Source organism: Falco rusticolus, chromosome 3 (genome assembly GCF_015220075.1).
Source record: "Falco rusticolus isolate bFalRus1 chromosome 3, bFalRus1.pri, whole genome shotgun sequence".
Lineage (NCBI taxonomy): Eukaryota > Metazoa > Chordata > Aves > Falconiformes > Falconidae > Falco > Falco rusticolus.
The window spans coordinates 112988990-113016670 of record NC_051189.1 but is presented as its reverse complement, the minus strand read 5'-3'; the positions used below and the strand labels follow the sequence as shown (position 1 = coordinate 113016670).

At 40.9% G+C, this 27681-nt stretch overlaps 1 protein-coding gene across 7 annotated transcripts in view; it reads right to left on the bottom strand.

The window, feature by feature from the left end:
• RERE (arginine-glutamic acid dipeptide repeats) overlaps positions 1–27681 on the bottom strand; it is a 254331-nt gene that overhangs the window by 50112 nt on the left and 176538 nt on the right. For 6 of the 7 annotated variants that reach the window (XM_037378707.1, XM_037378710.1, XM_037378704.1 and 3 more), the window contains one exon: positions 4231–4311. The exons of the other annotated variant lie outside the window; for it this stretch is intronic. In XM_037378707.1, coding sequence (XP_037234604.1) covers positions 4231–4311 — 81 coding nt within the window. The remainder of the gene's footprint in view (positions 1–4230; positions 4312–27681) is intronic. 7 annotated transcript variants of the gene reach the window in all.

The window sequence follows — 27681 nt, the reverse complement described above, 5'->3', positions numbered from 1 at the left end:
AAAACCTCAATTCAATTGCAGCATATGCCATGGACACCTAATGAAATAACATGATATTGTTCTTAAACCTATGTAAGGCTGCCAGTGGGGCAATCATATAGATCCCGCCCCATTTCTAGTGGGTAACTAACCAGCATCAGATGTCTTGAGTTCCGCTGGTCAGGCAACACACCTGACATGAAGCAGGCGGCAGGAACTCCAGCCAGAGGAAAACAAACCCGTTTCTTCTTGGACCACGGCCTTAAATAGTTCAGGCAAACTGAAACTGCACAGCAGCTTAGATTAGTGTTTCTGAGTGACCTGCACAAGGCAAGACCCAGCTCTAAATCTGAGCAGCTCACTCCAAGCACGACTTGGCAGTGCCCTCCTGCTCTGACTGAACATTACCGCTCAGCACAAGCTCACATTCATTCCACATTTGTTTACCTTCTGCTTGCCACTAACACGGAGTCAAGCTAAATACAAGAACACAGTCAGTCAGTCCCCAACCTTGTAGGCATTTAAGTACATTTATATCAGGCCCATCACAATGCTGGTGCTTCTAAAACTCTCCAATTCAAGTAGCTCAGTGTAATCACCTAAAGAATTCAGAGCAGGAGAATTTTAAACAATTTGGAAACCCCGTATTATCACAGAGTTTTAGCAAATTATCCCAAAGTAGGGGTGGGGAAGAAAAAAAAAAATCACATATAATTCAAATACTTACAAATCACATGCAAATCAGATACTTAAGTAAACTTGTTACCAGCTGTGTACCCTGCATTCTCACAACGTATGAATTTACACGAAAATTTATTAACAGAAACTGTTCGTGTCACCTAGGTGCCTCCAAATTTACTTCTCTACTTACCACGTAGAAGAATGAAGAGTGCTGCTAAGCATGAATGGAAGCAGAGCAGGGCACTTAACAGTACCCACTCCACTACAGCTATAACCAAGAGAAAACCATTCAGGAGGAAGGGAAAAGGAAGAAAGATTCATTGCAACAGAGAAGGTGTATTTAAGACAGAGTTCAATGGAAACCCAAGGAAGTTTCACAAGTTTTACTGAAGCTTATCTACAGGGAGGCACTTTTTCTCTGGAGTATCAGAAGGTTACCACTTACTGATCCCGCCTTAAAACTACTGGCTTTCCTTGATCCATTTCAGCGTTCCCACTGCAGTAGAGGGCATGCTCAGATAAGAGCTGATTTCAGTTCCTGTGTCTCTTGCTTACAGAAGCTTGAAGGGAATACTACAGCTATTTACGCTCACGCCCGCTGGGAGCCCCTCTCGGACATCATCTTTGAAATAAACCAGAAGAGCGAAGACCTAAAGAATCATACAGCTTTAATACGCAGTAAATATTTTCCTTCATAGAGATTTTTTTTCTTACTGGTTATTCATTTAGAAGAAGCAATTAAAAATATGTTGAAAAACTACGTTAAACTAATGAACACAAACATTGACAAACACAGGGTTTTCTCAAAAGATACTGTATATTAACTATGTAACAAAAAAAAAAGCAAAAAGGCACAACTCCAATAGGGCATTCCTTAACATCCTTGTGAAAACTTAGTACAGCGCAACCCAATTCTCATCTCTCACCATGGCCACTTCATACCTTCCAATATTATAGAAGAAATACAATGTCATATTCACCTCTATATTCTGATTTCCTGTACGGCAGCCTCAGCTTGATTTAACACAAAACAGGCCTCGTCTCTACAATAATTTTATACTTCTATCACATTACTTATCTTCTACTATTGCAGTAATGTTCCAACCACAGGGCTTAAGGCAATACTAGGAAGAGCTCTCGCCTACTATAAACAGAGCAAGCATCTAGGAAAGGCGTGCATTATACAAGAAGCATGATAGTAAGGAGATTTAACTTTTAAGTGGGTTTTGCAGAGAGGAAAAAAACCTTGGCTCCCCTCCCCTCAGGCTTCAGTACAGTGAACTCCAATAAATTAGAAACGTACAGGATGCATGACCTGTCGCCTGGTTTCCATTTAGGGCGAGTCACTTCAAGAATGCCCCCAACTCCTTTTCAAGTAGCTTTTGCAAAACTTGGGAGTTGTTGCATTGCTTTTGCATCCATTTTTTGAGTTTCACTTCATGTTAATACGGTGGTTGAAGAGGCAAATAAGGCCTTTTTTTCCAGCGTTTCTAGATTTGCTCGAGTTACTTAACAGTGCAACAGATAAATGGCAGGCAAAGTATCTGATATTATCTTGGTGACAAAAAAATACAAATTAATTCCACAGCCTTGTAATTCACATTATTCATTGTTCCACTTTAAGAAGAAAAGCCAAATTGGATAGTCAAATATTATTTACTGCAGTCTTTATTCAGCATGTCTTACAAGAGCAAAACTGCTGTAAATTTTGTCTGGAAAACACTGGGAATTAGAAGAAAGCAGAAGTGAGACCTGTGGGCAAAAAATACGAAACAGAGATTAAACAATCCATTGCAGGTCAAAGGTTGTTTGTAGATCAGTTACCACTAGAGGCTAAAAAAGCCTGCTCAAAACCATCACCACTCTGCTTCCAGTTGCTCAACGTTTAGTCTTCTCTACACTTAAAATGTAGACCTAATGAAATAAAAACATAACACTGGAAAAATGCTAGCTTACATAAAGTTTCAGACCACTTGCAAAGGTGGAAGACTATTACAAAAAGCCTTTAGCCTGACATCCAAGTTCAAATATAGAAGTCAGGTAGTACAAACAGGGTCGGACATCTGCCCCCCAACTCTCAGTTCTTTAGTTTTTCTCTTCCCTTCCCTTGCAAACTGTTTGTGTCTACCACAAAGAGACATTTTATCTTTACAAGTGTATTTCACTTGCTGTTAATTCAAACTTCAGAAGACTACTTTTGCCTCTCAGTGACCTTAAGTCAACAGAATTAATTTCTGAAGTTAAACACCTATTTGTTCTAAACACATCGCTAGCAGATAGTCTAAAGAGAAGAGGAAAGGACTATTTAAGCTGACCATGTTCTGACTTTATTAGATATTTCTATGAAGCATACTATTTCAGCATTCCTCCTAAGCTATCATCCTTCCAATGCTGGGCCTTCATGCCTCAACATCCAACCAAATACTGAAGCAAAGTCTACCTACACTTGATTTGTAATTAAGTTTCCCCATCTTTCTCAACAGAATCAGTGAATACACACACTGACTGAGGTATTTGAGGAAGCGTTTCATCCTCCACTTTCTATCTGGCTTACATGGTGTTACTATTTACCACCAAAATATTGTGGTTATCACAATATTGTCTCACAAGAACATTTCCAAAGAGAAGAGAAACATTCTACAGTGAGTGACGGGTTTTAAAGTATTTTTACAGTAATGCCCTGCCCCACTGACCACCCAAATTCCACACACACAAGAGTCTAAACAACCAGTTATGCCTTAAATAAGTATTTTGCAGATCACTAAAACACGGCCAGAAAACAGCCCAACTTGATTTTCAGTGAGTTAGCTCCCTTCTAAGTTCAGAACAAATATGAAAACCGCTTTCCAAAACCACCCTACCAGCAATTAAATGACACCTGCAGAACAGAAACCGAAGCTTCTAGAGAAGCTTGGCAATTAGGACTAATGGAAAAGTAACCAGATTCCCAAGGCTTCCCAAATCCTCTTCCCTTTGAAGGAATCAACCACTCCTCCCTGTCCATCTTCTTTCTAAGCACTTGCCAGGATTTTCAACAGAATGACAGTTATGTAAGCTTTATGAAGTTCAGTACAGTAATAAACCAGAGATCAATCCAGAAACTGAAGTTACATGCTTGCTGAACATGCTTCAGGAATGCGAAGAGTCAAACACAACAACTGAATTCTGCAGGCCATAGGAGCAGGCACATACCTCAGTCTTCCAGATACAATTAGGTTTTGTTTTGGTTTAGGCTCTCTTTAATTACCCAGTGCCATATGAGCCCAACTGGGTGACATAAATGTATTATTCCGTCATAATGTCAGAATTTAAAATTAGATTTGATCTCCATAAATACCACTTCAACCTTAGTGACTCCGTCCAGTAACGACAACTATTTTATGTAACATCTTTCACTCACTAAGACCTAAAAACTGCGCTAAAAATTACAGCTACCTTCTCTAGCTGTGGATTTCTTTTCCATTTACCTGAAGAGAATTCATTTCAGGACGAGAAAGAAATAGTTTCGTAAGATCAAACACTGAAGCAGCAAGAGAAAAGGCAAATTACATAAAGTCCGAATGTACTTACAGTCTCCTTATTCGGAAGCAACTCCTTTCGGATCCTGAAGAAGTTCTTGCCGTACTGCCTCAGCCCCTTAATAAAACGTTTCTGTGATGTAAGAAAAAAAAAAAAAAAGAAAAAAACACAAAAAAAAAAACAGTATGTGTCAGCAGAAGGGAGGGGAAAAAAAAAAAGATCTTGTTAAGCAGCACAACAGCCAAACAACGTTCTTAGCTTAAAGTCTGTCGGTAGAAGAAACCGTATACCTACACAGCAACTGAAAACAGGCAGAGAAAAAAGGCTTTGAAAAGATACCGAAAAATTCAAACCACATTCCCTTCCACGTTCAAACTTCCAACATTTCCAGCTTAAAAAAAGTCAGTACCACAGTCAGTTCTTTCCAGAAGGACAGGGGTGTTCCGCTGCACGTCTCTTCTGAAGTCTATTTTTCAACTAAGAACAGCAGGCGCAGGAAAATACGCAACGCTGCTTTCAGGGGGGAAAAGTGATTCCCCCGCGGCGGCGGCGCAGGGGCCGAGGAGCTCTCGCAGGCGCCAGACCCCGGGCTCGCCCTCCCCGGCGGTCGGAGGAACAGCCAAGGAAGCTTCCGCGGCCGAGAAGCGGGGCCGCCGTCGCTCCCCCGCCGCGGCTCGCTGCGCTTCGCGGCCGCTCGCCACTTCCCGCTCTGCGGCCGGCCGGGGGCCGGGGCAGCGCTCGGCGGGACGCAGCCGCGGCGGTGTTGCAGGCGCAGGGCGGGCGATGGCGGACGGGCGCCGCTGCAGCGAGGGCGGCCAGGCGAGCGGAGCCGCGCCGCGGCGAGCCGAGCCGAGCAGGGCCGGGCGGGCAGGCGGGAGGCGGCAGCCGCCCAGCATGTGATCGCGGCGGGGCTGGGCGGCGCGGCACCCGCGGGGCGCGCCGCAAAAGGCGGCCTGGATTGCCGGCCCCCCCGGCCCCGAGCGGCGGGCCCCGAGCCCCCGAGGAAGGGGCCCGCGCAACGAGCGGCCGCGTTAGCGCCCGCCGACCCGCGGGGGGGGGCTCTGCAGCGGGGGGGGGGGGGGGGGGCTCTGCAGCGGGGGGGGGGGGGGGGGGGGCTCTGCAGCGGGGTGGCGCGTCGCGCCCCTGGCAGTTGCTGTATTTCAGCGGCCGCACCCTTCAGCTGCCCCTTGCACTCAGCTCCCCTCTGCAACACCCCCTCCCAGCCTTCAGCCGCAAGCAACGCTCGTTCCCCCCCCTCTTCCTCCTGCGCCGGGCCAGCCCCTCCGCCGGCAGCCCGGGGCCAGCCCCGCCCGCGCGGAACAGGGCGCTCCCTGCGGCAGGGCTCGGCCGAGGCCTTCCCTTCCCACACGATGCATGCAGGTACGCACTCTAGCAAAGACTAGATGCTGCCTGCAAAAGACCACCCGTACCTGGGCCTTCACATTCCGAGGGACACATATGAGAATTAAAAATTCCCTAAAAAGAAATACACCTCAAGTTGGCTCAATGCATTTGGACCACATCTTCTTGCAAACACCTACTTGAAGGAAGTGGGCAGGCGATTAGAGGCTTCCATATTGTGGGCAAAGAATCACAGAAAGGGTAATTCACTACTAAAATAGTGGTCTGTAAACCTCATGAGCTCCCACCACAATCCTGAATACAAGTGAGCAGTCTCTTTGGAACCTCATGCATATTATTTTGCAGATATGCTCCCACAAGATTCTAACCTTACCTAACCCTCAAAACCAGCAAGACTGCTAGGGCTCGCCAAGAATACGCCTGGGGGTGCAGAGACAAGAATTAACCACCAGTTGTGTATCTTTTGAGATTACAGTCCCCTCCAGTGTATGATTTGCTCATACCCACCTGCTCCTTTTAAAGCAGCACAGTTTGAGTAACAGGGGTGCTTGGGCTCCTGAACAAGGAAGATTTTATTCATGGCAACATACCAGCCCTGCATTCACAGGCAGAAGTCACAAAAGTAACTACAGAGCAAGGTATCAAGAGTGCCTACAAGGTGTAAGTGGTCGCTAACATGCACACCTTGTACTTTTTAGCATGTGAATGACACTAAATTTTCATTACAGTGAGGGGGAGGCCCACCACTCCTCAGGCACCCCATGCAGACCCCTTCTGTCCTGTGCTTCTGGGCAAGAAAAGATGGCAGCAGAAACCAGCCAAACCAAACCTGCCCTCATACCACTCCCAACATCCCAAAGAGCAACAGAATTCCTGTCTGCAGCTTATCACAACGAATAAAAATCAACTACATCAACAAACATTGGAAAACAGACAATCCAAAAGGAATTTGGATTCTAAACGATGCAGCTCAGTTCCTGGCGTTGACACCACTGCCTCATGTACTGTATCAGAGGTACAATGCTTTTGCAGCATTAGTTAACAGAGCATATATAACAAGAAGGCAACATAAAAAGCTGTAGGGGAATAAGAAGAAACCAGAGCCGGAACGCTCCAGCCACAAATGAAAACACACAGGGAAATACGAGAGCACAATCTGATCTACCACATAAAATGAAAAGCCCCGATTCCCTATCCCTCATTTTGCCAAAGATTTGCTATGGTGTATCTGAATTCTCAGGGGACCATTTTATTTCTTTTTTAAGATTCCTTTTAACCAAACTATTTTACATTTGTTTTGTGTTGTGGTTCAACTCTGTATCAAAAAAGCCTATGACAAACTGTTTTCCTTTGAACTCGGGAGATGTCACAAATCCCTGCTGAGAATGTAAGCCTAGCATATACCCTTATTTGAGTAAGAGAATTAGAGGGAGCTTGAAATGCTGTTCCAAATTCCTAAATATGTATTATATCCTTCTGGCATTCTGAAATTTTGGCCAATTATGCCATCACCTTTATTGGTGTCACACAGAATTACCACTAGGTCACTGAGGCAGCGCAAGATATCCAACTGTAAAATAGTTCTGTGCCTCTACTGAAAGGCAAGAGAGCACCAGTTCTTAATAAACAAAGAACAACGAAGCACAAAAATTAGTTTCAGAAATCTAGACAGAAATAACAAAGTGATCAAGGTGGGGTTTTTAAAACATTTTCTTACTCAGATTTTTCCTTCCTATTCTCATCTTCCATTAATTCAGGCATCATGTTCAGTTCTCCCTTAGCCTGCAGCAAGAATGGCTGCTTTTCTTCTCCAAGTCAAGCACAACAGAGGCCTTGAAATGTTTTTAAATCTAAAAAGAATAGTTCCACACCAAATCAGAAGTGACCTGTCGCTCTTCAGCATCTCATAAAACAGACTGCAAAACACAGTTTTAAATTTTCCCCCCTCTGCACAAACGACATGCAACAAATTCTATGTCTGCATTTTAACAAATGCATGTCTGCATTTTAACAGTGCAAGAGATGCTGCACTACCCATAGAAAGCATCTGAAAATGACAGCTGCTGAATTAAAATAGTCTTACAATACAGGGCTGGTAGAACAGTGAGGCTTAAACCTACAGATGCATGAAAAAAGCTTTGATAGAAAGTCGAAATGGCTCTAGAGCGCAATGATTTAATTTTTAAAAGTACATAATTTGGATTTTTAAGAGAAACATTTCAATTTTACCACTTAAAAGTTTACTTAAAATGTTACTCATGACAGAATTCTGTCAGCATTATTCTTTGTACTGTTCAATGAAGATAAACTGTAACACAATATAAAAAAAAAAAAAAGATGGATAATTATTGCTGTGAAGCAGCATTAGGAAATCCCGTGCTTTGCTAGGTCAGCCAGTGTTGACAGACCACACAGTTATATTTTACAAAGTTGTTACCATGGCTATTGACCAGCCACAACACAAGATCTCCTAACACCATTTTATAATTTGAGCTTCCCCAATGAAATGTATTAGACATTGCAGTATCCTGCTATGATGTGTAAACAGGGAGCTATAAATAACAAAGGAAGAACAAGGAACAAGCATGTTAATGTTTGCATATATGTTACTTGCAGGTCCCATATTTTATCCCAAGAAACAAATACCATGACAAGATACACAAAGCCATCATGTTCTGACTAACAAAGCTCAGATGGCATGTTTATCAATGTGATGATAATGCCATTGCAAAGCTGTAGTTAAGGTTATGCGTCAGGGTTTCTATTATCAAGAGATTATAGCTTAGCAGGAGATATTTGCTGCTGCATGCCGAAATTCAGCACCCCAGGTTTCAACTGTGAACTAAGGTTCCCAGTTCAGTTTTAGTTTTTACTGCAGAGATCTAAAATAAAACTGTTTCTAAAAGCATGCAAGAAGAACATCCAGTACAAAACCAACCTGTTTAATCAGTTTAAGAATTTCAAACTGAAACGTCATGGGCTGAAAGGCAAGACAACTCTGATAAAGCTGTAAATTCATAACTGCTACTAACGTGTCTCTTCTGAAGCGATGCTTCCATCAGGTTTAGATCAAATGTATTTTCTCTAAGAAAATCTATGTGTTCTAGTTCATTCCCTTCCCGTGACTTACACCTGGCTAATTAGTGAAGAGCATGTTGAACTGCAATATATTTACAAACACTGAGCCTTTTCTGTTCTTTCTCAGTCCAGGAAATTCCCCCTCTAGGACTTCCCCCCCCCCCCTTTCAATTTTTCTAAAAAATAAATTGCCCTCTTTAGACCATGTCCGAGAACATCAAGTTCTTCTCTCAGCCTTTTCCTTAATTACAAGCATATAAAAATGGAAGATGTTGCTATCACAAAAGCAATAGGTACAATGCATGTTTTGAAAGGTCCAAGGTTTTCTAGGCAGACGCCAATTGAAGTTGTCACCATTTCCATATTTAGTATGCTGTTTTGAGTTTTAGACTAAATATGATAGGAAAATTTACAGGGTTTTAATAGTTAACAGCAAATAAACACTAAATGCATAAACGCCTTTTTATTAAATTTCACAAGACAAAAAATTATGGCAGCGTTTGGAAAAGATAAATCTGTTTTTATCTGCAAAACTTCTGTTAAATATGCAGCACATTTATATATTGCCCCAAACAATTTTTTAGCATGCAGACAATTTCAGTGCACAGAGTACATGTTATTATAAGCTTGGCTGAGTTTTAATGTTATACTTCACTTATGTGTATACATTGCAAATAAAGGCATTTGTGGATAATGTTAAGTGATATATACTGGCCTCTAGAAACAGAAGAATCCTGATAGTTTCCTTCAGATGGCACAATTTAATTTAAAGATGTCAAGTACTGCTTACAAAAACATAACTTCTGTTATTCACAATTTTTTTTCCCACCAAACTATACCTGGCTGTAGCAGAAAATGATGCTAGTATTTACTGTATCATTACCTGAAAGGAATTCTCTATGCTCAATAACAGACAGGGCTACGTCTATACTGCTCAGTAAGTAATACCATGAAGGGCAAAAGGAGGTAAAGTTAATGAAAATGCACCTGTCACACACATCCAAGCTGTTCTCAGAATCCACCTAACCGCTGCAGACACACAGCATGCCTACTTAACTGTTTCCACAAGCTGCTTTGTTCCCTGAACCGTCTTACCCAGAAGTCCAACTGCCCTAAGCCACTGCGCTAGCTAGGGCTGCGACTGGAGAAGGGACCGTGTCCGGGACCAGGAGCTGCAGTCAGTTTGGCACGCCCTTCCCATGCATCATCCACTTCCAGCCTTACGTCGCAGGCTTTCTCTCAGTCCTGCCTTCTCAAACAGCCCTAACTGGGGACCGGCAGCTTAGTTAAAGCTGCGGGAGAACACTTTCTGACACTGAGGCCAGGAAGGAGAAGCTCTATGGACAAGGAGCTGGTGAGAGGCACAGATGTTCTGCCTGGTCTGAGAGAGAACAGGATAATCAAAGACTTCCACAACACCATTTTAAGACACACAAATTGCCAGCTCAAGAGAAGAGAAAGCTGCAGAAGAGAGGAAAGACCCTTTTCTAGGGGTACAGGAGAGGGCAGATGGGAGAGGTTCCGCAGAGATTTCTTCACCTAAGAACGCGCCTCCTCAGAGCAACTTGCCATGAACAAGGACTGGGCCCAGGTAACAGAATAATCTAGGGTACAATGGTAGCACATACAGTGAGGAACAAGCATGATGAGTCAACAAAGCTCACCTAAAACCTTTGGAACCACCAAGAGAAATCTTCATTCAGACCTCTGCTATGTTCCTCTAACATGCCCTGCTGCTGGGAGAACAGGATATGCTTCAACCTCATTTTATTGTTTCCTGTCACTACCGTAATGCTGCTTAATGTTTTTTAAATGTATTTTTAAAGTAACAACCTATTTTACCCTTAGTGTAGATACCTGCGCTGTTGCAGGTTACATCAGTTAACAGCAAGCTTGCAAAAAATCACCTAGCTGGCAAACTTGTATAACAGGAAGTCACCATAACCCTTCCCTGAATGTCTCTGCACAGTGTTCCACAGACATCAGCGATGAGCAAGCAGAAGTAGTACATCTTTACAGCAATATCTACACTCTCACTGCTCCCTCAGTGTTACTGCCTTTAGCCTACCACACCTCAGATGCTCTTGGGTTAAGTTTACTGCTGTCCCACCTCTAACCACAGCACTTTTCTGCTCCTGAAGGGAGTAGGGCTGTCACCAGCTTGCAATTGAGAGTCTCCTCCTGAAGAGCCTCCACTGAAGCACAGGTCATGATTTGAAGAATGTTATACTTTTCTCTAACACAACCATGCAAAGGTATAAGAAATCGTTCACACCATCTGGCAACCACTTGAAGATGTCTGCAATCACTTCCTACAAATCTCTGTTGCAAGAGACCTCTGTTGTAGCAGAACATCTGTGCTCTGATGACCACCGACACTATACGAGCTCTTTCACTATCTGTTTGGCTTGCACAAAATTGTGGACTCGGCAAGTAAAGATCCTTCACTGTACTTGGTGTGTTGTATGCTGCACCAATTGTGACAGTGAAGCATGAACAGTAGTAGCTAAGTGCCAGCCAACTCCTGCAATGCCAGTTCTTGCTGCTTAATTACCAACTACAAATTTTTAAGCAACCTATTTTGAGACAAGTTGGTTTTTTGGTTTTGCTCGTTTGTTTTTTCCACTGTCCCCTTTCACAACAGCTAAATGTTTCTTAAATTGTGCCACAAACTTGTTTCCAGACTTCCAGCCCAAGAGATAAGGCACGTATGCAGGTGATCATTTTGTAGAGGAAGACTAAAAGAGAATTATCATATATATGTATATGAGTGTGTGTATAGATACTTCTTTTTCAGTTCAAAGCATCCCTTTACCCCCAAAATACACCTACTCAATTTGCTGCTTCATTCAGCAGATTGTGACCTAGGTTCAAAATACATACTAAAACCCAACTCTGCTTTCTTTTAATAGATACCAGTCCGTTTGTCTTGTCAATTCTTTTTAATGAAATAATTCTACTGTATCAAGACAAAATTGTCTTCTAACTTTTGTGGTATTTTGAAAATAGAGTTCTTTTCGACCAAGTGCTCTTACTCAAAGATATGGAAAAACAAAAAATATTTTTAATGATATTCCTCAGATACCAATCTGTGCTAAAAGGCATTCACGTTCTCACTGGATATTCAAAGCACCTCTTCAAAGTGCACTGCTGGTCATCTACATGTGATAAAAATCTTACACTTCTTAAGCCATATGCCTGTAAGATCAAGTATCCTCTATAAACAAACTGACACGAAATGTATCAGCTGGAAGGCTTAATGATACTAAACAATTAGCATTCCCTCCCAACCGGATCGCTTTGTCTTCCTGAAAAATTAAACCCTACCTCAAACTGTAAGGGATTCAACAGCAAAGCATTCTACAAATGTACAGAGGCACACAACATCCACTAGTCTGTGTTCCATATATCCATAGCCACATACACAGACAGAAAGTCATTAAGCCGACTCCCTCAAGGGAATGCCAAAAGATCCTGAAATGATAATGAACCCCCTACCATGGTGCTGCACTGTTAGCTTTTGTTTTGAACAATTGATCTCCCATGATACCTCTTGCTTGCTGAAAATATTGGTATTAAGTGAGCATGAGCACAGCTGTGTGTAAATTACATATATAAACAGATTAGATTTGTGTATTTATGCTGGATGCAAACACATTAATAGCACATTTGCATACACAGTTGGCTAAATGAGATTGCATGCAGAGCAGGATTACTAGTTAAACACATTTATTTAGAATTTTCAATAAAGTATTTATACTGCCATTCAAGAGGTCAAAGTGGATTCACCATCCTTTTTCTCCTCTTTGCCTTCTTGGAAGTACACGAAAATGCTTTTGTTGGCATGATTTCCAAGTATTGCCAATCCTGCATCACCACTATTCTGGAAAAAGGACGCATGAGCTAGCAGAAGAAACTTCAACTGGGCTGTGTACCTAAAGGTTTTCCAAGTTCCCTTCAGCTCAGCTTATTGAAGGGGAGGTCAGAGTTCTACATTTGACCACAGCATGAACTACTACCTAAATGCCATTTTATAAAGCTGCTCTTTCTTTCCCTTCTCTGTTTAATGTCAGGGATCGATGCAAAAGTCTGTATGAAAGGCAACATGATATCAAAGGTGACACAACGGCTCTGAGACATTTCCAAAGCTGGGGGGAGAATTCAATTATTCCTTCACCCCAGAATCTAAGCTGCCAGGGTGCTGCTAACCTTATGTGCTAACCCCAGTTTTGATTTACCGCCAGTATTTGAACAGAGCTATTTTTTTATACAGAGAGAGATTTCAGGTTCACGCAAAGCAGTATGCAAAGCTTTGATTCTCCTTCTGCATTGTACCTGTTTCTGTGCGAGAGCCTAGATGAGAAAGAAAACAAAACAACAACAAAAACCCCAATTATGTTTAAACGAGAAGCCTTTATTTTTGCACTAACTATGCTCTAGGTGCTTTCACTGCACATCCCCAGGTAATGCTCCCAAGCCAGCCAGCCGCTCTCTTGCCTTCACGTTTCATGTTGGTTCCTGTCAAAAGGTCCAGCCCTGCCTCTTGGGTTCACCACACTGGCAGCGCTGCCGATAAATCATCCAGCAACCTGCTGGTGGAAACGCACCGGCCGCTGCGGTGGCTCTGGCCCGGGTTGCCAAGCAACCTGCGCGAGAGGGATGTCTGAGAACTGCTGACAAATAGCCAAGTGGCTGCAACGACAGACCTCTCTGTCAGAAGCGTGCATGGGAGAAGTGCCTCCCCCGCCTCGGCTCTGCGCGAAACACTGCGATTGTAAAAACCAAAATCAAAAGGCTATTGTCATGAACACACACTTCCTGCTCAATTACTAATTGTTAAAAAGCTGCGGGGAGTCTGTGATCACACAGCCTGTGGCAACAGAAATGTGATCCGGTAAACAAGATAAAGTCAACAGTACACCAAGAAACCTGATCTAAGAACAGCCTGCAGTGGCATATCAGAAGCTGATGCACAGATCAAAAAAAGGCTGGATATTAAAGCAGCAGAAGGAGGCAAAACCCCCTGACTTTTCCTGAGCTCTAGAAGGGGTATTTGATAAACAACCTTGACTCTTTGGAAAAAGAATTAATGGATTATTACAAGCATTATTAACCATCCTAACACCACTACAGTTGCCTGGCCACACATTTCAACAGAAAGATGAACAGGCAGGGACAGACGAGCACTTTTGTTTGAAGTCTGCTCAGTCTGCAATTTACTTTCCTCTAATAAAATAAGGGTGGGAAGAGGCGGCAGTCATTTTTCCAAGCCAGGTCTGGAGGACTCACCCCCTGGGTGGCAGTGCAATAGAGGGGTCAAGCTGCAACAAGATCCTCCAAAGACAGCAACAAGTCCTGAACCTGAGGAAGGCTGGAAATGCACAATCCCTCAGGGCTCTCCATAGCTCTCCTCTGAACAGCCGTGCAGAAAGGCAGTTATGTTTAACACACAGGCAAGCATTTCCTTATTCTACTAAACTTAAATCATTTCCACCAGCAAGAAACTCACCTGGCCAACTTGCCCGTGTTTATATTTAAACACCCATGACAGCCCTTCTGCTGACAGATTTAAGGGTCCACCTATGCCGGCACAACAGGCTGATCCAGATCTGCGCGACACTCCCACTGCTCACAAAGCCGCCCCAAGACATTTGCTCTTCTGTGATCTTCAGAGAACACTCACGTTGCACATACCCATAAACCAGGTTTCACACAGGGAGTCTAAGACCACCCCCTTCTGCAGGCACAAACCTTAAAACCCATCAAACTGGAGGCTGCCTTCGTTGACTTTAAAAAAAGTTTTTTTATTTATGTAACATTATCTGTAGATTGTCATCTACCGTAATCAACAGTTTCTCAGTGCTGTAAACAAAGCTAAAACGACTGCAGTTTGTTTTTACATAGATGATTTTTTAAAATATGCATTTGAAGAGTTAAAGAAAGCAAGGGTCTGGCACATTTGTGACCCAGAGAAGTAAAGCAATATGCTGCTGCCAAGAGGCAACAGAAAGCTTTTGATTACACTTCAGACCGGCTTTTTCTGTACACAAAGAGATTTATTTCTGATTGTTCTTTTAAACTGCTGTTAAAACGCTAATACACAAAAAGCTTTCTTACACATCAAAATTAAAAAGCAAGCAAAAAGAAATAGCTGGACAACACGTTCCTTTTCAAGGACATACTTCCTTTCCCATATGACATCTGAAAGTATCTCCCTTTAATATAGGTAAGCAGCAGAAATTCATCACTTAATCTGTAAACTTCAAACTTAAGGAGAAAAAAAAAAAAAGCACTATTTGCTTTTCATTTCTCATACTTATGCTCACCCAGCCTTGGAAAACTGCATTTTGTAAAAAATAATTCATTGTTCCAATAGTTGTTGTTGGGGTTTGTTGTCCTTTTTGTACAGGATGAAACTAGCTGAAGTATAGAATCCAAAAGCAGACATAAAAATACATATAAACAGTCCATGTAATGTGAACCAAAACAGAAAAACAGCACTTGTGGGCTACAGACAATGTCCTACTATAACACCTTTCCTCCAAAAGGAATGGTTCTCATGCATCCATTTGGAATATTAAACTTTCTTTTCCTCACATACTCTGAATCTCAAATACCTGTAGCAAAAGCTGCAATGCCAGCACATTCTTAAGAATATTTCCTTAAATAAGGCAAACATCAGAATGTATAGCATCTTCCACAGGGCTGAAGATGTTCCTTAAGGTTCTCCACCATTACTGGGCACAAAAAAAGCCAAGAGGAAAATACCTTATGTTAGCCTCCCTCTGAATTTCATTTGCCTCACACTGTTTTCCTTAACAACAGGATTTTTACTTAACATAATACCATAGGGAACACCACTCTGCCCACTAATACAAAGCAGATCTCCACTAAATAATCAATACTAATATGAGGGTTAACACAAAATAAGCTTCCACATGAGATCTTTCCATAAACATCAGAACATTTCCATTTTCTGTCTTTTTGTGCAGAAAACTTTCTTTTTGTAACACAGATCATAAAGAATTCTGAAAATACATGTCCGTTGTACTCGAGTTTAACACTATTATGCAAGCCTGAAGTTGTTCTCTTTCACTGTGACTTTCTTGTCATTTCAGTCCATTTGTAACACTGAGACCAAAGAAAGCAGCAGACTACTTGAAATATACTGAATGATCCTTTCAAAACTCAACATAGTATTTCTACTGAAAATACCCTCTTGCAGAAATACTGTTCCACTGGGATTTCAACCATTATTGTCAATTATTATGGAGACTATTTCTGCCTTCAAACAGTGACTTCATGCAAATGACAGAAGGAAACAAAACTAACAAATCCAAGAAAAATGAGACAAAATGGTAGCAGGAATCCCCAATGAAATTACACGTACAAAAAGGCAAGTATTTCTGTCGGTGCCGTCGCCAAGTAATTAAACAGCAGGTCAGTTTACAGTAGCAATGCCCAGGTCTGAGTTCAAGCACTAAGAGGAACTGCAGTTTGTGAACCTTACTAAAATGACAAAGAGCAACCTCTGCAAACTTCCTGAATTTCTCTCCGGGTAAGTCTGCCACTGGCTGCAGTGTAGTGAAGAGAAACCCAAGAGCGCAAATCTGGATACAAGAAATACTAGCGATGACAAAAATCAATTCCAGGCTAAGAGACATATCCCTCAGCGAGAGACCTTTCCTACATGAAGCAGAAGGCAATTCCTCCTGTGACAGTAGTTCTTCATCCTGCCAAGCCATTTACAAGAAAAGCAGGGTGTTCTGATGTGTTTCAAGAATTTCATACTTCCAGTTACAGAGAAATGAAAATTCAGTAATTCCCACATTCACCTAAGACGATACAGAATGAGAAAACCTTGAAGACTTAAGACCATTAAGACCAAAATGAACATATTCAGAACACTAGAGATTCTATACAGCTTTTTAGAAAGTTCAGTCTTCAAAGCCTCTTAAGATTTTTTGACCTCTGGGTTTTTTCTTCCACTGAAGCTTTTATTTTAAGAAAATTCTACCAGTCAAAAAAGTTGAGAAAGATGAGAGTTGAGAAAGTTGAGAGATGAGAAATTGCAGAGGAATACAGATATGTAATACTGTCTCCACTGAAAGACAGCAGATTTTAGCATGTGAGCAAGACCCTAAAATTCCCTCTTTAGACGTGGGCTGAAGCAACAGTGGCAGCATATTTTGTGTCTGTGACTGTTAGTCCGAAACTCTGAAGGCTAAGGCCAAAGATACAAAAGCGTAACTTGCAATGCCTTGCACCGTTTAGAAGATGGGGGACAGTTTAGGAAGGAGACTAATTTCCAGATAAACATGCATCCTTTGGCACTTTTATAAGAACTGAACACTCTAATTTGGCATTCAAATAACTTAATGAATACTTTCATTCAGTTGTATAGCCCAGTCTGATCCAGCTATATGGCAGTTCCTAGGAAGAGTGGCAGCATTCACCTCCAACGTACAGGGCTCCATGCTGAAATCACATCAGGTAGCCTTCTCTTTAAGTGAAAAGGCCTAACTTTTCCCAGGACTTTGACTAATTGCTAATTAAAGATAGTTTTCATAGCCTTATATTTACAAAACCAGAATGTAATAAACAGCACCAACACTGTCCTAACACTAATTCTTCAGCTACTACCGGTTGCCAGTGTGGGTACAAGCTGCACCTGAGCACCAAAATCAGCAAGACTGCTTACAGCAGAGTAGATAAACAGTCAGCTAAGCTTGCTAATTATAATTATTTTATTATTATTTTAAACCAGTAAGTCCCACTTCGCAAGGTTTCAGTTCCCTGCAAGCTCCTGCCATGAAGCCACACCACAACCCTTGCTGTTATCTGCTGTATTTTGGCAGACACATGAAAGATTTCCATGAAGTGAACGATACACTTCTACAACGCAGCCACCCAATTACTGAGTAAGATGCTGGCTCATACGGTGATCTTGGCAGTAATGTATAAAAGCTGTTTAAAAAAAGCATCAGATGATTCATAAGTTCACTTCTTTTGTGGAAGGGGCTCTGAAAAATGGTGCCAATTCTGAAAAAGTGACCCACAAGTAGGACAGGAACAAAAAAAGGATTTGAAAACGAGGGACCAGAAACACATCTGCAACACAGGTGCACACTGGCAAAGGAAAGTTGAAAGGTAGGTATTTGGGGGGAGGGAGGCAAGGGGGAAGTGGTAGTCCCCTGAACTCTGGGGGGACTCTGGAATTAACTCCCCAGACATGTAGAACTGGGCAATATCTTCCGTAACAGATAAATGAAATACGCACCGTAATAAAACAGAGGTGCCTTCTTTTGCCTTCCCCAATTCGTAACAAATGGGATGTTTGCGTGTTTGAAGTTATTCAAATGCAGTGGTGGGTAATACACTGTGATGCTTATTTATTAGCTCCTCTAAATGCATAAGCCCTTGCTTGATCCATCTCCCCATGTAGCCTAAAAGCAATATAAATTTGAGCAGATATTATGAAAGGGGTAGGGGGAGGAGGAAAGGAACAACAGAATAAGAAAAAACATGGTCGATCATGCACATGGTGGATAGGGGAACAAGTGAGATATCGACAGGCCAGCAAAAACTGAAGCAAAACCCCAAACCCAGAAGCTACGTTCACTTAGAGTCTTTACCACAATATATTCAAAACCACAAGGAGCATGAAAGTACAAAAGCAACACTGGACAAGGAGCACAAAGTAGTGGCTTTAAAATGCACCGTCATGAACACTGATGAGCACAACAAGTCTTTTACACAACACTTAAACAAGGAGGAAGGAAGAGAAAACCTAACCACACACTCGTTCGAGAGAAACTTTTGCAGAAGCACCCATTGAATTTACAGGCTGTCCAGGGACTGCTGTGTTGGGGTTCATCTGCGTTGACCACAAACTTTTAAAAAAGTTAAAAGTGAAGTTACTCAGCTACTATGAAATGAAAACCAGTATTCTTCTAAGGTAACATTTCTACACTCAGAATCTGTTTCCTTCCAGATCACATGAAACCCCTCACATTTGCTACCTAAGCAAGCAACATGGAGCCAGACTCGCAAATCAAGCCTAGTCAGCTCTAGCAGACTTTCTCAGTACTAGCTGATACTGAGTATCTCTCTAGATCAAGTCCTTATTTGTCATCAAATTCTTTTTATAGCAGTATAATCATTAGCTTTACTGGCACTGTTGCCCTCATAACCAATTAGGATTCTTGGATGGATGCAGAAAATGATTAATATTTAGTCACTACGCATCTACTACAGAAGCTTATTATCAAACAAGTGACACCCCCAAAAACTTAAATTAACTAATGGTTCCCAGAGAGGATTCAGAGCCACTGACAGACGGCAAGTGATTTAAGGAACATAAAGCTGAGCAACTGGTGATGGGTCTCCATTTTTTTCACTTACTCTGTTACAGCCTAAAACAACACATATGATCATTTTTCAGCCTAATTGAATATGGCTGGCCCACTTACACATAAAAGGAGACAAAGCTATATAATTTGCTTCATTAAAATGCATTTTTATGTCATCTGAAAGATTACAAAAAAAATATCAGTGCTGTAGATAGGAAAGATTAGAAAAATAATGTTTTTCATGCAAAAAGAACTTGCAAATGAGGTGTATTTTGGCATTCATACTGCTTATGCTTGTGGAAGAAAGATAAGTCCTGAGCTCTAAAGCACACAGAGCATCCATATTGTGACAGTAATCAGAATTTCTTAAACTAGAATTATGTCACTACACCAATTGGAAAAAACACTTGGTCATTTTCTGCTGCAATGGCTACTGGGCCATATTAAATAATTCTCAGATAAGCCTTCAGGCAGAACCACAGATCTAGCAACATCTGAAGAGTTTGGGAAGAAGTTTTTTTTCATATATATTAGAAAAATTGAAATATCTGTTAAAAAAGGAGCCTTTTCCAACACTGAAGTCAAAGTTGCAAGCAAAGAGTGCTGCATTTCAAATATAGCCTCAGCTATACTAAAGCTTTCTGAGGTGGCATGTGTTGGTACTCTCACCCTCCACAACCCAGGTGGCAAACCAGTTGTTTTTCCTCTCCCCCCTCTAATCCCCCTGCTTTAGCTTTCATGGCTTGGAGATGCTAGGAAGAGATCTAGGAAGCTGGGTTATTATTTAAAATTAGCTCTATTTGACACTGGGAAACAAATTTGTTTTCTTCCCTGTTTCTAGCCTGGCCAAGAGAGCAACATAGCCTCTCTGCTATTTCTCCACCAGGCATCGCTCACAGGAGGAAATGCTGCTCCAGCAACAAACATCTGCCATCGGCTGCTGCCACAGCACCCAAATGGAGAACTCTGCTTGCCCCACCAAGCATGGACTGAGCTCCATCCTGTCATCAGACACAAATACTCTCACCTGTTTCCAGCTCTGCTCCTTCTTGAGTCTTTTTGACCTACACTCTCTACAGCTGCAGTTGAGTCTTAGGATTCCACTTTAGTCTGAGCTGACAGCCTCCACGTTCAAACAGCATGAAAGCCGCCAAGGCTAGAACAAAGCGATCCAAACTATCAGTAGGAAAAAAAGTTGCAGCAGGGCAAAAATAAAAACAAACAAACATCATCTTGCCAAGATGGAGACAACACTGTAATCTGTCTCTGCACTAGCTTTGGTTTAGGTGGGTTTTTTCGTGTTTTTAAAACAATATTGTTAGGAACAGCAAATGGCTACTTCCCACGGTTTAAAGGGCAAACAATTCTTTCAAAACAAAAAAACCCAGTGATTTGCCATAACCAGTAATGTGTTCCTGGGCTCTACGTATTAAATAAAGTGTAATTCCAACATAAGTATTCCAAAACAAAACACTTTCACCTGTGTCAACTTAGACTAAGCCAAAATTACTTGGAAAGATGCTGGAGATTTCTATCATACACTTAACATGGAAAAATATCAAAGTACTTCACCATTATTTATTACTAGATTATAACTGCACTGCTAGGTATCAAGGAAGTAAGGGTCCTGTAGGCTAATTTGAATTTCTTAACAGCTTCTAGAGAGGTAAACTCAAACTACTGAAACGTGAGGACTACTGAAATATTCTGAAATCAAACCAAGAACTCTGGATGTTTCTATCAATACAAGCCAAAAACCAGTTGCTCTTCCGTAACGATTAGAAAAGGTGAACCTAAACGTAAAGCACACTATTTATAGCATTTCCAAAACAATAAAAAAACCTTCTGAAAACAAACAGCTAACCAAAATTTCTAATATTTAAATTATAAAATTGCTTTCAAAAGCATAAACAAACTGATACAATCCTAGATGTCTGAGTGCTGGGCAAGTGTAGACGAAGGAGCATGAGCCAACAATCCATCTAAGGCCATTTACTACATTTTCATTCAGAATAGGAAGCAAACTGTGAAATGTATCTTATTAATACTATCATTCTTTTAAAAGTCAATCATACCATTAACAAATACAGATTATCTTTAACAAAAATTAAATTCAGAATTTGGAAATTAAGTTATGTACAAAGAAATGGAGAATAAATAGGTCAGTGGAAAGTAAGCAAGATAGCTTTGACACACATCTTTTTAACATTAAATCAAGATGCACCCGCTCACCCCCACAAAAAGACAGATACAGGGCAAAAAAAGTTTTACCAGGATCAGGAGATGAACACTTACAACCACTCTCTTGGTTCTGCTTGCTTTGGCAAAAGTATTAACCTAGAAACTCCCAGAATTTTGATGATCCCTGTGCTCTCCAGGTGCTCTCACTGTTGTTATTATGTCATGACTCAGTTTCCTTTTGGAGAAGAACAGGACATACGATGATGTTATATTTAAACTAGATTCCAGATATCTTAGCAGATAAAATCTGAATAAAAGGTCAGAGTATTGAAGACAGTAAGTGTGTCGCTGACCAGAATATCATCTGACTGGGAGAAGGAAAGAATACAGATGAGTCCACAGAGTGTATTAGCACGCTTGGTTTGTTTTCCTCCCCTGCACAAGGCTACAGTGAACAGCCTTTGTTTCACTTGCAAGACTGCTGAGCAGCACAGCTCATGCTTCTATACATAGAACTTCTAAGATACACACTAACATTAAAACTGACTCTGGCTCTGTTGCTAAGAAACTACGAAGGACAGCTTTTTTGGCCCTCTTCATTTATAAAATAACCACTTGCCCTATGGGAAAACAAATGCAATCTCTCAAGACCCCCAGTGTCTTGGTCTCATTTTTAAATGAACACAGAAAGATGATCGAGAGTGCTAGGAAGTGTAAATGATCTCCATTTTTAAGATGCCCTTGAAAATGAGATGAAAAACACGGTTTCAACAATCAGCTGCTGTCGCATTTATTAATCTCTCAAGCAGCAGATTCTTTCCCTTTGGCAACAGTAAACTATGTGTATGTGCTTCTGTCTCTCTGTTACAAACCTGTTTCTAGAAAACAAACAAAATGCCACTTTCTGAAAGCACCTACAAATTATTTAGTTTATACTGGAGTTAAACTCTGAGTTTAGAGTTTAACTTCCGTCCCCACACAGAAATAGCCTTCTAAGCTGTGGCAACTGGCCAGTATAAATATTTGTTGCATTGTTTTTAGGGATCAGCAATATGTTAAGTGCTTAATAGATAAAAATATTGCACATGAAGGCAGAAAGACAATGAATCAAGAAACATACGGCAGATAAACAAAGCAAATAAAAAAAATTATATTGTTAAGAAAAGACTAACTTATCTGGCAGCTGTGGAAAGATCAAGATAGTGAAAGCAGTGAAATCACCCATTTTGAAGCCAAGGTCACTGACAGGATTTATAGATTTATCCCTGAAGGCAGCCTTTGCTGAACATGAAATGCTGGAATTTTTTTTTATTATTATTTTTCCTCTTAAAATCTACTTCCCCCACATCATTTAGGCTATCTCATTTGCTGGAGGCTTTTAAAATTCATTCCTTTTCACAGCTGGTTAAACAATGGAATCTTTCTGCAAACTAAAAGGACAAAATTGATTGCCCTACACAAACTTTTCTGCACATATAATTGATTTTTAATTCACTGTCTTATTTCCAAAAGAACTCAACAATAAACTCAGTGCTGTATGTGCAATATTGATCCCTTTAAACAAGGACTTGGATCAAAACTGAGGCAAGCTAATCACAACCAAAAAGATTGTTATTGTTTGTCTAGAAACCTGTGTTTAAACTGAACTCACCTTTTCTAGCTATATCACACCTTTTATTTTCTAGCTGTACTGCACCTTATAATTTCATAAATCTGTCAACTGCTAAGTAACTGTAATTTCATGCAACTTTTAAATAACAGCTTTTTCCCCACAAGCAAAATAATTTCATCCTTCATCAGTTACTTTTCAGTGTGATGACTGATGGTTCTTTTATGTTCTAGTGTCTTAGAATAAGCTACAGATAAGACTATACAATCCCGCTCTTTATTAAACTAAAACCTTATGTATTCTTCTTAAAACAAAGATCCTACTAGGCCATGGCAGTTTGTGTTTGGTGGGGTTTTTTTCCATCTCAGTGCTTAGTTAGTTTTCAACTGTTACTGATTAACACACTTGCAAATGGCATCAGATGGCTTGATTTCTGAAGTCCAGAAAATGTTAATTTAGTAAGAACTGTCACTCTACTATGAAGCTGTAATGTTTACTTTTTGTGGATAAAAAACTAAGACTAAGCAGTAACCGATATCTTGACCTTGTAAGCCCACTCAATTACTGAAACGCAACCCTGCAATGCCAGCCTCCTTTTCAAAATGTCCCTTGATGCTTTTCTTCCCCCTTGACTATTCCAGAGTCTGTTTCAGTTTTGCTATGAATTACATTTTCTATAGCTGCCATATAAACAGTAAATAAAATTCATGGCATTTTTGCCCCAGTAAGCAGCTCGCTCTTCCAGCATATCTGAAAAGCCTGGTTTCAAAGGAGTGCACCATGAAAACAGTGTTTTCATGAGCAGATACTCCAAAGAGGGCAGATGAGAGACATTTGAAGATGATTCTAGGCAAAGAAGCCAAGCAAATCAGCATGTGTGTTTTGCATAAGTAATTTCTTGACCAGCTACACTGGATTACAAATATTTGCAAACAAGTTCGGAAATTAGCTTGCTGTATCTTGTCAATTTTGGCAGAAGGATCTCCACTTTTAGACAGATGAGCTTTAAGCTAAAGCCAGGTGTGGATATTTTAAAATGTATGAACTTGTAAATCAATGTACATGGCCAATTAAGTTTTACCACCAGCAAGGATTAGCTATCCCTGCTCATAAATTTAAGAGGTTGTTTGAATCTAGGTTGTTTACCTCAACTATTCTACATCAAGAGCAACGTAAAATATTTAAAGGGCAGCAGATTTCACGATAAAAGGCAGTTATCAGGGACATCACAGTCTGTCATCAATGGTTCTGTGTAGAGACGCGCAAGCAAAAAAAAAAACCACCAATCTTCTCCCTAAGGAACACTTAGCAATTTCTTTTTGAGAATTTAACATCTCTGAAAAGATGGAGCAGGGCACAGAAGAAAAAGGAGGAAGTCTCCAAGAAATAAGGCAAAACTACTGTTTCACCCAGATTAACTTTGGAAGCCACAGCTCTGAATTTCAAAGGTGGTTCAATTAGCCTCACCAGTGTTCTTCATAATCAACATCTGAATGCTAATTAGGAGCACAATTCCATGCAGCAAAAGCATCCCTGTGCAATAAACTGCAACACAGTAGCAGTGAACTCTGCCTTTAGCTAGCATGCATAAGTAAACAGAATTAATAACTACCCAACTGTGGACAGGTGACTTAATCTGTTTCGATTAGATGCAGCTCAGCCTGAGGCCTTTGTGTTATTCAAAATGTGTTCATCATGTTTAATTAAAAACTTAATAAACTGGTGGTTCTTTTAGTTCTGATCTGTATTTATTGAATTTGTTAGTACTTTTGATAAAGAGACAGGAAAATTAACATTCTGAATAGAGACAAAAATGTAAGATCAAATCAGCAGGGCTGTTACATGAAGAACAGCCAGAAGTACTTCATTTCCTTCAACACTTCCAACACATAAGGCATACCAGAACTGAAAACCATTTCATTAAATTAACAAAACTGAAGATGAACATTGTATCCTGTGTAAACGTCAGCCATTTGATACATTACTTATCTGAAATGGAAGTGTGCACAATAAGCTCATTTTTAGACCTGGAGCAAGTGTCGGGTCAGAACTACACCAAACGTGACTGAAAGCATAAAAGTCATTTTGCAGAGATTTGGTCCAAAGATGGGTGGAAATTCTGTAAGGGCAATTTTTCTTGTGAAATATTTCCACTGAAACTACACCACGGTGTTCAATTTAACCTAAAATGAAAGAAGCTATTGATCATAGCTCCAGATCTGGAATCTGTGTTAAGTAAAGCAGCGTATCATCAGGGCAAGTACAAGAGTTTAAATATAGGCACTCAAGTTTCCAGTTTGTCATACTTATTCCCAATAGGCAACAAACTCCAAGTCTGCACATTTCAAACTACAATTTCAATGTCATTTTTGAAATATTTCCAGCTGGAGAAGAAAAACTGACCAGCACCATTTTATTCTTACTAGGGACTCGTGACTGCTTGCATCAAATAAAAACCCTGTAGTCTGTCAAAGATTAAGACGGCATTTTAGAAGTAACCATGAGATGCAGGGTAGAGCTTGCTCCTCTTTCACTCTGACAACCCTTGCTGAGTTTGAGTGAAGCATTTTTGTTTTCTCAGGGCACTGAAAGACAGAAAAATACTAACTATGTCTTTGCCTGTACTACAGCCTACCTTGCACAGAGAATGACAAAAGCAGTGTAACAGACTGGGTGCCACCGCGTCTCGGGGAGGCTAGGAAAGGCAGATGAAGAAAAGGAAAGGAGAAAAGCAGTTACTCTGTAATCTCTTTTTACTAAGAGGTATCACATGGGACACGTGGCCAGCAGCTAAGCCAGTCCCCCTTTCCCAGCTGCACTGACCTTGCTCTACCAGACAACATCACACCACACGTCAGGCATGGCATTCAATGGCTGGAAACTTGTAAGAGGGCACTGCCAGCAGCTGTATCAAAACAAGAGGACTTGCTCCATGGCTTCTTCCCAAATAATGCTGCTATTCTGAACTGCGTGGCTTTCTATTTGCAACTGCAGCTTAACACTAGCAAGATTCCGCCAAGTGATGCTGCTGAATGTTGGTCTACAGGGTGCATGCTCAGAAAGTGCTTAAATACTGCATTATATGAGACAACTGCTCAACAGATCTGTCCACAGAAGTGAATTCACAAGCACTGCAAGAGAAACCAACCCTCCCTCAAAAAATCATTGCTGGAAATCGATGTTGTCAGGTGTAGTGTAAGCCTATAAACAGGAAACAGCTGCTGTTAGAGCTGTGTGTAGATACATCAGTAAAGAAATTTCTTCAGCCACTTTTATTAGGCAGTGTGGAAGACTAGTTCTCACAGTACACTTCAATTTGCATACTGGAATAAAAAAGTTTAAGAATAGCCATAGGTTTAGAAACACAAGGGTGACCACAAACCTCTGTCTTTATATTTACAGAGCCTTCTATTTAATTCAATCACTGGCAAATTTTATCCTATTTAATTATTTGATCTAAACCTCTGTAACCACATTAGTAGCAAAAATAATGTTACCTCCATCCTTTATTTTAATCAGTTCTGATCACTGCAAAGCAGCTCTCACTTCACAGTTTGGTCACAGGGAACAAAGCTGTTTTAATTAACAAGAAAGGCTTTATCTTCGGGTAACAAATAGTCCATAGAAAAAAAGTTAAAATCTTCATAAATAAATTTTCAATAAATCTGAGTTATTCAGTCTTACAACACAAATACTACTGAATACTACAGAGCCTTGTGCTGGACACAGCATTGCTATCATGTGCACAACAAAATCCACTACATTAATCATCTAGCAGAGTGGAAATGGACTCAGTAAAAATACTTGTGCAAGTCATAGACCAACCAGCTTACAGAGGATTTTTGACTTAGTGTAAAGCTTTAAGAACTAGTTTAGTACTAAGTCAGTTCTTTCTCTGCATCCATCTAACTACACTTCAGTTGCTTTTGCCACCTGCCCAATTACTCGACATTACCACAATGCTCCTTTCCCTCTGTTCTCCACACAGGCACACAACTTTACATCTTTCCTGAAACAGAACTCTTCTGATTCCCACCTTAAAAATCTGACAGAAAATAAACTTAAGAAACAAAAGGGGAGGGTGACTTTTTTGGGGGGGGGGGGGTCCAGAGGCATGGCAAGGAGCAGAATATTACTATAACATTAGAAAGGCAGGAATGGAAACACTGAGACCCTAAAAGCTATGATCTACACCATTTTAATTGGTTGCATGCCACAGAACCGTGCTCGGTTAAGGGTATCAACTGACTGAAGCTTTGTACCTGCTGTGTAATCTGCTTATTTATCCAAGTAGCAAAAACTAAGTAGGTAGGTATTTGCTGAGCCACAAGAATAGTATAATTCTAAGTCCAGCATAAATATCAGCTGGGTTTTCCACTTCCCTTAGAAGTGAGTCTCTTGAATCATCAGCCAGCCACATCACTGGGGGCTTCCCCTGCTCATCATCTGCCGTCACGAGACAGAGGGGGCACACACACTGAATAAGGTACTCAACAATATCTAATTGTTTTGGCCAAACTTTGGGTATGACATCTCAGAGTCTTCTGAAAAATACTTTGCTGTGGAGTTCCTAAGCAGCTTTAGCACCCTATGTATCAGGCAGAAAGCTTTCCTCAGTTTCAAACAGCCAACAACAATTAGGCAGCTTCCCCTGCAAGTCTCTGAAATGCTCAGAAGTGCAGTACAGCTGCTTTAATCCAGAATTTTCTACAAACTGCCAGGGACAAACATGCTATGAAGTTGTGCAGGTGGAGCTTAGCTGTCTATAAATAAGGGCACAGTCTGATCTTTGGCTCTGCTGAGGCTGGAGGGCTGCCAAATGTTTCTGGAGAATTGGATGGAACAGAACAAGAACAAATATGATAAAATGAGCTGAGACTGACTATGATTTATGGAGTCAAAGATCATTATTCTGTACTC